The 10,747-nt window shown below is 40.8% G+C and overlaps 2 protein-coding genes across 7 annotated transcripts in view; both read left to right on the top strand.

Annotated features, from left to right (window-relative positions):
- The window catches only part of reps2 (RALBP1 associated Eps domain containing 2), a 32,100-nt gene extending 29,632 nt beyond the window's left edge, over positions 1-2,468 (top strand). The window contains exon 18 of one of the 2 annotated variants that reach the window (XM_057319624.1): positions 486-2,468. In XM_057319624.1, the coding sequence (XP_057175607.1) occupies positions 486-554 (69 nt within the window). In that variant the 3' untranslated portion in view covers positions 555-2,468. The remainder of the gene's footprint in view (positions 1-485) is intronic. The other variant, XM_057319623.1, reaches the window with a different exon arrangement.
- Positions 2,469-5,758: 3,290 nt separating this feature from the next.
- Positions 5,759-10,747, top strand: part of nhsa (Nance-Horan syndrome a (congenital cataracts and dental anomalies)) — an 80,780-nt gene continuing 75,791 nt past the window's right edge. For all 5 annotated transcript variants that reach the window (XM_057363544.1, XM_057363546.1, XM_057363547.1 and 2 more), the window contains exon 1: positions 5,759-6,225. In XM_057363544.1, coding sequence (XP_057219527.1) covers positions 5,946-6,225 — 280 coding nt within the window. In that variant the 5' untranslated portion in view covers positions 5,759-5,945. The remainder of the gene's footprint in view (positions 6,226-10,747) is intronic.

Raw genomic sequence — 10,747 nt, forward strand, 5'->3', positions numbered from 1 at the left:
TTGGAACTGGCACCATGTATAGAGGTATCGGATTGTCTAAAAGCATAAATTCAACCTCCACAGCATCGTCCGTGTCGTGTGGATGTCTGAGGTGATCTTCTCCATCAGTGTCAGGTGTCAGGAAAGGAGAGCTGTGTGTGTTTGCATTTGTTCATATTGTTCTAGAAGACGTGTGATGAATGGGACTTGAAATGACAAATGAAGACGGGTAGAAATAAAATGCTTTGGAGATGTCTGCAGATCCATGTCATCCTCTCTCTGATGTCACCCGGAGGTCGTGACCTCGGATCAGTTCGTCAGTCAGATGCATTCCTTGTCTGCTGAACCGAGACCAGCTTGTTAGAGCGTCTTGCGATGGCCGTCACTACAACCACTGCACTACTTACATTTCAAAATAGTTGTTTTCCCGTAAGACCAGTTTGAGCTCAGCTCTGCACTTTCTTTCTCTTCTGTTTGTGTTTTTCCTCTTTCTTTCTCTTTATAAGGTTGTTCATCGAGAGCGAGTGACTCTGGAGTCTCAGCTGGATTTGCTGCGACCCGTGACATCAGCCTGACCAATCACGCGGCGTCCTCTGTGTTTCCAGTACACACCCGGTCTGGTGATGGTTCATGAGCTGTAACCCAATGGCATGTCAGATTTTTAAGCGACCAAACACCACAAACACTGTGTCAAAACCACAGGAACCGCACGAGGAGTCTGACGTTTGTTTTGTTAGGTTTGCGTTTGTTTGTCTGTGACTGTTTTTACAGCTGAACGTTACTAACACGACTAGCTGTCACTCATGAGGCTGAAATCAACTTTATTCCAGGAAAGTCAAAAATCTGTTTTTAGTGGATGTAATTCTAGTTCTCTTATATGTTGTTTATGGATGCATCCAGCATCGATTCTGTTTTTGTGTTGAAGGCTGATCCTGTTCCACCAACAATAAGCTTATAAGGGTGAATCCCACAAAACATGTGCATGTTGCATTTTACAACCCACAAATAAAAGGCAAAAATAGAAAACGAAAATGAATCCTCTTTTAAGATCCCCCAAATGCTCATGATCATAATGCATCCAAATATTTGTGTTTTCATTTTCTCATTACTGAAACGGAGAAATGTTTTACTGCTTTTTTTACTCGGTTTAAAACGATATAAATCAAAGGCAATACAATAAACACTACCTTGCTTTATACATTTGAATAAGATATAATACATCATTTCTTTTTTCGTTACAGTAATGAGAATACGATGATTTTGCATTACAGTAATGAGAATACGATGATTTTGCATTACAGTAATGAGGATTTGGGAAACAGATGATCTCTTGAAACGGATATAATTTCTCCTTCATTTCTTTTGATTTCGGGGGTGAAGTGTGATGTTCAGGACAGGTTTCGTGAGATCCACCCGTAAAGATCCCGGTGTGAATCATGACTCCGTGTGTTGGGACAGTGTTTAGATTATGACTTTGCAGATGTTTTATGAAGCGTGTCTGTGTTTATGCATGAAGGTTAATGTTTACACTGAGCGGGTGGCAGAAATACATTTATTTTTACACGTCTAGCGTGAGGCATGTAAATGAGAGTAGTTTGACAACACAGAAATGTCTACGACTGGAACGTTTGAATGTCTAGACCTAGTTTTGAATGTGGCGTGTACGTTAACCTCAAATGTTTGAGGCTGACGCATTGATTGCGCTTGTACTGTATTGCAAAAAAATCTTGGGTGTCACAAAATGTCAATGGCAACAAAATGATTTTCTGTATGTTTTTCTTTTAGTGCTCGTCATATCTTGATCTATTATTTCTAACTTTACAATAATTTTATATGCATTTCTTACTCTCCTAAAATCAGTGCGACTATTTTGGGGCAATTATGAAATGCGCAAAGATGATCGTTTTAAAAAATGCTACAAATGAAAACCAGCGACTGCAAAAAATGGTAAAGATCTGTATTTTTTGTTCTACGTTGTGCTAAATACTTTCCTATGCAAAAAGCGGAGGATTTTACAGGCCAGGTTTGTTGTGGGTCGTGTTGTGTCACTGATTCTGTTCATATCTCATACACTGTGTTCTGATCCAGGAGTGAAAGTTTCTGTGAGTGTCAATAAAATCGAAGTGGAAGAATGGGAGAAGTGGCTAAACTATGTCTTGACTCATAAATGGATTTATAAAACCTGTTTGCTTGTACTTTTAGACCTGTTGTATAGATAGAATCATGTTTTGACACAGATGTTTATGCACTTACAACAGACGTCTGTGGTCAATTGTTTACTACTTTTGCAAAGTTATTTCAAATATTAAAAGTCCCAATTCATCGTATAAAGAGAAGGTAGGTTTTAGGAGATATTTTCAAAAATGGGATGTAATGTAGTAAATTACCCTTGACTTTGAGCAAACTCTTGAAATTACAGAAATTCATCTGTATGAAACACATTTCCAGCCTGTTTGTAACTATTTTACGAAGTTTGAATTTGTATGATAAGTTGTAATTAAACACGAAAAAAGCAGTAAACGTACCAATAAATTTGTAGGAAATTACACCTTGTAAAAGAGGTACAAACTGACATGAGATTGTGTTCATATTTTTGTGCAGATTAAGTGTTTTGACCCTTTAAAATGTTTTGCCCGACGGATTTCCAGCGTATGCTTTACTGTAAATGTGGTTTACGAGATACGTTGAGTTTTCTGTGGAAATCAACCTCGCACCGTAGAGAGACTTTAACCTGACGTGAACCCAGAACATTCCTTTAGAGAAGCATTTTTCCTTCAGGTTTTCCTCAGGACCTACCGTAGAGAATCAGTTGTGTGTGTACGGTCGATGGTGCGAGAGGTCGTGACCTCTAATGGCCCTCTTCTGTCTGTTTCTGCACTGCCTAATCTCATGTGTTTCAGAATGTCTGTGTTTGAAGCAGGTGTAGAGAATATGATTATTAATGTCTGTATAAACTTCAGAATATGGGTGATCACTTATAGAGGCTAATGCACTGTACACAATGATTTAGTAAAACGAATATTTCGAATAGGGCTCAGCATGCTTCAATGTGTTAAAACGTGCTGAACTTTATGAATAGCCGAAAGCATTGCCAACATATTTAATAATCAAACGTGCGAGCCAACGGGGGATTTAACCTTAATTTTTCCTATAAAGAAATGCTTGTCGACCCAACCGGGGGCTCCACAAACTTCCCAAGGGGAAGACGCAAAAGACAAAACAACGAAATAAGCTAAAACAACTAAACTCTGTCTATATAGCAAATATACATCTTTGTAGTTATGTTAAGCTCGAATATTGTCATGGAGAACTGTCTTGAAGTATAAAAAATGTTAACATCCACTGTCCCAAAGAAATGCTGATAGGAAACAAATTTGTACCAAATGATGATTTCAAGACATCCATTATCAGTCAGTCAGCTCTGATTCACATTTGTAGCCGTGTTTGGATTGAGAGAGAATGAGTCTGACCTCAGTGTCTGATAACAGGATCATTGTTCTGTCACAGCAGCAGATCAGATCCGGAAGGAAAGCCGAGCAACAGGACAATAGAGGGTAACATGCTTAGAAAAACATGACACAAACACCACTCGTGACCTCACGTCCTCAGCCAATCACACGGGAACGTTCAAATCACATTTCCAAATGTCTAAATATCATTGGATAACAACCTACCAAAGCTAATGACATTTGTTTTATAAACAATATCACAGGTAGACTTTCCCACACAGTAAAATCGCCAGTGTTAAAAAGGTCAAATTAACACTCGCAGTGTAAATATAATCAACACTCGCAACGAGTGGATTATAAATACACCGTGAGAGTTATTTGGACCTTTTTTAACACTGGCGATTTTACTGTGCAACATACTACAGCATAAAACAATCAATATAAACTGTTCAAAATGTAGACGATATCATTTAGACTTTCAAGCATCGAGTTTGCTGATGTCACAAGTTGATATTTTGTGAAGTAATGCAATGATGCTCAGCGATATTTACATGTGGCTGAATATGTTTTTGGGTCACGCTGATGACGTCATATTTCATATCTAACCAAATCCCCCAAAACAAACAAACGCGCACGCCACGGGCACGTCAGTACTGATGGATTTAGGTCACGTGAGAGTTTCAACTTCATTCTGCCTGGTTGCAGATCCGTAGACGACCTTAAACGGGTTCGACCGCAGCTTTCGTCTGTCTGTCTTAAAGAGAAAAACAGCCACCCCTTCTTAAAATCTCCAAGACGAAAAAGATCTAGCTGTTTGTGAGAATACAGGCTGAAATGCCTTGAGCAGTTGGAGACACCGATGACGTATGTTTTAGTGGCGAGACCTATTTAGAGACACAGACACATATATAGACTCGCTCTCTCGTGGCAGCTGTGCCACTCTCACAAAGACTCGAGCATTACAGGGGTCAAGGGTCACACACCCACTCTCTCTCTGCATCTACCCAAAATAACCTGCGGCCTTAACCACAGTGTACCTCTCTCACGGGCCCCTCGAGACGCTGAGCGAGTCTCTCTGACATCTTTCAGAGAAAACGACATGGACGGATATTTACAGTGTGTGTTCTGCCGGAGGAACTCTTCCTGATTCCAATCCGACAGCAGGTTTTAAAGGGAAAGATGTGCTCTGTTACTGCTGCTCTGACATTACACAGACCTGTGATGGATTCACCACTAGGGGGTCGCACACGCCTGTCAGTGAGGTAAAACTCACTTAAAGTGATAGTTCACCCAAAAATGAAAATTCTGTCATCATTTATTCATACCTGGATAAATGACTTTGTTCTGATGAACACGGAGAAAGGTATTTGGAAGATTGTTAGTCATTTTCAGTTCCGGGACATCATTGACTTCCACAGTAGGAAGAAGTAAATGGTAGTCAAAGAGAACGGTTTGTTTTCCTGAATCCTTCGAAATATCTCATTTTGTGTTCAACAGAACGAAAAAATCACAATTTTTCTATTCCTACTATGGTCGTGTGTGATGTCACAGAACTGAAAATGTCTAACATTCTTCCAAATATCTTTCTCTGTATTCATCGGCACAAAGAAATTTATGCAGGTTTGGAACAACCTGAGGGCGAGTAAACGATGACAGAATTCTCTTTTTTTGGGTGAACTGTCCCTTTAACATCAGCTTGCTGTGTCTAAACTGCAGTTATTCAACATTTATGTTTTAGTGATGATGCCAAATGAATCGATTTATGAGCAACTTGAGTTTTTATAATAACTGTGTAATGTGTAAGCGAGAGAGAGAGAGAGAGACGTGTGTGCGTGTTTGCAGGGCTTTAGAGATGTGAGCTCTCTGTCTCTTATCACAGGATTTAGTGAAACACTCACTCAGCAATTGTGAATGAAACACTCTCAGTGATGTATAGCTTCAGGAATTTAACACACTCCACACACACGCACGCACGCACACACACACACACAGATTAACCTGCGCGGGGCTGGAGTGTGGAAATGCATTACTTAACTAACCATCTTTTCTATACTTCCAAATCATTCTGTTCAGTTATTCTTTAACTGTGTAAGTTATGCTGAAAAAAACAACTGAAATAATGTCCATTTCTAATGTAATTAATGGTTGAATTGTATTGATTTAATAAGAATAGCATTGTATCTGTTTGTCTGTATGTATCTCTCCGTTTGCATGTCACGTCTTCTAATGAATGGAAGGGTTGCGCTCCGGATCCACTCGTTGCGCGGATCCGCTCCAGGTTTTCGCTCCACCTTTCCTTAAAAGCAGTGCGAGTTTAAAGCGCAGAAAAGCACACGATCGAGCGGAGCGCGGATCAGACCGTTGGAGGCGGATCACGGATCGGTACTGCGCGCGCGTGTCCGGGAGGATGGAGGACGAGCCGCACGAGACCCTGGACTAACGGGTCTTTCTTTTCTATGGGAGCGGTGCGCGTTTTCCTGAAAGAGTGGAGTTTACATTAAAACGCTACATGATACAATGCCGTTTGCCAAACGGATCGTGGAGCCCCAGTTTCTGTGCAGACGCACGGAGTCGGACGACGAGGGTTTACCGTTCCAGGACCTGTGCGCCATCAGTAATGTGGCTCTGTCTCGGACCCTGCGCCAGCTGTCGGACCTGGCCAAGCACGCGTGCTCTCTCTTCCAGGAGCTGGAACACGAGCTGGTCTCCACGAACCGCCGCGTCTGGACACTCCGGGATAAAATAAGCAGGATCCAGGAGACCACGGACGCGCTCGACCCTAAGCAGGAGGCAGTGCGTGAGTACACCACTTTATCTGAGTTTATATTTAAGCATAAAAGTGAGTTAAAGTACATTCACTAACTAGTCTGAGACCGGTGCGCAATTGCGCGCGATTATAGGGGTTGAACCTGCGCTTTTGGGTCACCACTGATCCTGAAACACTTGGTCACATCATAAACACACTCTGCCCAGTCCTTCAAGATTCATTGATGTATTTGAGTGTTATGTAATAATCCAAATGCAAATATTACATTTACACATACTTTGCATACTAGAGTGTATAAATGTGTGCCGTCCTCTCCAGCGCGCGGCGTTGATGTGGTCTTGCGGTTACAGATCTGGGCTGGTGACCCAAACCATGTGGGTTTATATTCGTAAACTCTCTATTACGAAGCCCCGATCAGGACACACAACCTCAGGAGGCTTTGCTGTGAGTCACTTTGAGTTATGTGCTGAAAGCGGATGGGGAAAATGTGATTCTTGTTACAGTTTGGGAACATTTTTGTGTAAGAACAGATCCTTTTCTTTACGCGAGCTGAAGTGAACGAAAGCAGCTCTGTGGTCCTTGTGTCCGCGTGCATGATGGATGGATTCAGAACGTCCCATCATTGACTGTTTGTGTGATGAAGTGATGAAGGATGGATGCAGAAGAGTTTTGTGGGCACTTTACACAACACACACAGCAGATGGATAGTGAAAGAGAAAGTTGTTTTGTGTTTTGAGAGATCATATGGGCACAGCTACAAAATGAAAGCTTTTATCGTTGGACTGAAGTTTTTAACATTGAAAAAGGTCTGTGTTGCTGATCTTTGGGCTTGCAAGTGAGAGACGTTTTGTTTATAGAATCACACCCAATCCTTCATCCTGCCTTCCTTCCCTCATCTGTCTTTCTTTAGGCGCCGATAGTTTGTTTTCCAGCGGGAGATCCATTCAGACTCTTTCCACCTATAGCTTTTGTTTCTGTTAGTGTGTGACCGCGTTAGTCGTGCGTCCTGCGGTCAGAGATGATGTCTGAACCTATAGAGTCATAGAGACGCTTAATCAAAGTTCTTCATTTACAGATGCTGTCCTCTAGATCGTTTGTTAAAGCTGAATGATCTGTTTCAGAAGTTTGTCTGAGTCACTATATGCTTGTGTTTTTTGCCGAGGGCCTGTATAACCTGTTATTTGGAGGGGTCAAAGGTCACTAATGCACCGCGTCCTGCACTGGTCATCGGTACCTGCGGGACAAATCAGGTCGAACAGACAGATTTGGTCCTTTATCTAACAGATTGGGATCATGTGACAGCGTCTTTTAGCTGAAACGTGACATCGTAATAATGGTAATCAATCAAGCATCAGGTCAGTTTTTTGTTTTGCTGGACGATAATACAACAGTCATGTTTATCGGATTCAGTATGCAAGATCTTTTGTGACCAATAACTCTGTAGTGTTGCTACAATATCGCAACATCAACAACAACAACAAGGTGATTTTGAGGACATCTTAACTACTTGCTCTTCCTGATGTGAACCTTTCACGTTTTTCATTTTCAGAAGAAGTGTTTATTACTTTATTTGAGTAATTACACTCTTCATTTCAGATATTAGAGGCACTTTTAAAGTCTGTGTTGTTGTTGTGCTAATGATATACTGAATGGATTTGTTTACAACTCCACCCCCCCCCCCATTCTCTAATTACCCTCCATCATCCCTTTTCATAGTAATGATAGTGTCGGGTGTACTTAAACAACAGAGAGCTCATATGAATCCGAATTAGTGCAAATGTGTGTGTGTGTGTGTGCGTGCGTGCGTGTGTGTGTGTGTGTGTGTGTGTGTGTGTGTGTGTGTGTGAGAGAGAGAGAGAGAGAGACTGTGTGTCTGAATTAGGACATGGTTCCTTTCAAAATCAACATGACATTAGGATCTGTTTACACTCTCAGTGCTCCACATGGCACTCTAAATGTGTGCGTGTGTGTGTGTGTGCGTGCGTGCGTGTGTGCGTGTGTGTGTGTGTGTGTGTGCTTTCCTCATCTCTGTCATTCCAGGCATGATTCTGACACAATTAGGTCAAACATGGCAAAACACACTCTGTGCACATGCTCTTTAAGCTTCATCTATGTTTAACACACACGCACACATACACACACACGCGCACACACACACACACACTTTGCGTTTTCATGTTTTTCATGGACTTTCCATAGACATTTTTAGAAAAACATCAATTCCGATCTTACTATCTTTGGGGACGTTTGGTACAGTAGCTTACGGTTCGATATGATACACGATACTGGGTTCACGGTTACGATTGTATCACAATATTTGTAAACATTTTTCCCAGAACATTAACGATTTTCAGTGACATTTGTTATTGTTAAAGAATTGACTACGTTCAAAGTTTAATTCAAACATAAAACTCATTTAATTGATCTGTCAAAAAGAAAACGAAAACTGAATTTTAAGCGAAAGCTATAAAAAGTATATTGCCATAGCTCTACGCTACATATCGTAATTTTTTATCACGGTATGCGATACTTCAATATAGTGTTACACCCCCGTATGGACTAGTACTAAAGTATGTTTTCATTTCAAGTGCATTTTTAAATATCTGTATTTTATCAGGAATGACTTCACTACGTTCTAAAGCATTTATCATCTTTTTCACTCCATTGCATTTCATAAATAAATGTTATTGTTGTTTTTTACCTTTTAATACTGAAGTGCATTAAAATCCAGTATTTGTTTACAAAGTACTTTCACTTCGCCTTTTTAAAATGTACTTAAGCACTGTATAAAAACATGTAAAAATATGTATGAAATGTAGAGGAGTAAAACATGATATATGCTTTATAATGTAATGCAAAGTAAAAACACTCATTAAGTACAGATGCTTGAAAAATGTGCTTAAGTAAAAATACTTGAGTACTATACAACACTAACAATATGTAATTTGTGTTGTTAGATGATAGTATTTGCTGTATTACGTTCTTTTATGTTACACACCTTCCCAGATATCTGCTATGACCAAGACGTGTGTCATCTTTAAAGGAGAAAGTTTACAAAGTTTCATTAGGAGAGATCTGGTAGAGAGAATCCTGAATATTTGTATGAATGGTTTGGTGTGTGTGCGTGTGTGTGTGTGTGTGCGTGCGTGCGTGTGTGTGTGCAAACGTAATGGGGGAAACATGACTGTGAAGCAGTGAAGTGTGTCTGGTCTTTCAGATTAGCATCGCCGTGGTAACAAGACAAAAGCTTTGAATGGGACGACTCGTCCGTGTCTGTTCTTCTCTCATTTCATTCAAAGCTTCTCATCGTTGTGATTTCACGGCCTGTTGTAAAGAGTTTGTAGACGTTTCTGGAAGTTCAACCTTTATGTCTGGTTTGGGAATTTGAGGTTTGGGGTCAGAAAAAAGCGTTGTAGTCGGGTGTTGTGTTTATGTTATAACAACAACAAATAACATTTGTTGAGTGTAGGTATCACTCGTGAGGTTTGTGAAGAGTAGACTTCAGTGTTGTCTTCTTTACCGGAGCAGATCGGATTCATCTGTGGAATGCGCAGTCACTCCCCGACTGGAGATTTGACTCTAAAATTCTTCCGAAGGGAGATGTTACTCTGAACAACGCTGCCAACAACACAAATACTGACGTGAAGGATCTTCTGGAGTGCAGGCGTGTTGGTGGAAGGATGTCTTTGTGTGTGCTTTGATACCGAGTTTGACAGGGTGGGTCAGAAATATGAGACGGATAGATTATTATTTTCGAGATGGGCGTGAACAGATTCTGTCTGTCTCTTTCTTTATCTTCTACTGTCTCACTTTTTAACACCTGTCTACGTTTACATTCAGGCATTTGGCGGATGCTTTTATCTGAAGCCACTTACAGTGAATGAAATAAGTCAGCGATGGGGTTGAAAGTGTGCAGCTCTTGTGTAGGACGTGACTGTAGATATGACCTGCTTTATGCATCTCAGTTTCCCCGATTTCCCCGATCTCTTGCATTGCTGGAAGGTTTTTTCGGGGACGTAAATGACCTGACGGCAAGAGGTGACCAGCGTTCCCTCTCAACTGCACACGTTGAACTTCCTTGTGACGCTTTAAAGCCTTAGAGGCAATGCATAATTATTTGACAAAAATGGTCTTTTTCAGTGATTTAAAAAAAGTCATGAAACAAAAGTAATGCATGGTTACTAGATAACATGATTAATTATGAATTACGTGTGGTTAGGAATTATTAATGAGTTGAAATAAATATTTTAATATGTATGTTTCAGCTCAGTTCGAAATAAGTTTAGCTCAGCAAGAATAAAAATGAGAAGATGACAACAAACGTTGCATCATTTGGTTTCTCCTCTCGGCTGGATTTCGTGAGGTGGAGGGCGGGAGCGAGCGCTTGTGTGTTGTCATGCGTCTCCAGGCTGAGCAGCTAAACAGGGAATGCAGCGCATTTGTTATGCAACATTTAGAGTAGGCCAGTGGTGCTGGAGGCATCTCTCCCTCTCTCTCTCTCTCTCTCTCTCTCTCTCTCTCTCTCTCTCTCTCTCTCTCTCTCTCTCTCTCT

Source organism: Triplophysa rosa, linkage group LG21 (genome assembly GCF_024868665.1).
Source record: "Triplophysa rosa linkage group LG21, Trosa_1v2, whole genome shotgun sequence".
Taxonomy (NCBI): domain Eukaryota; kingdom Metazoa; phylum Chordata; class Actinopteri; order Cypriniformes; family Nemacheilidae; genus Triplophysa; species Triplophysa rosa.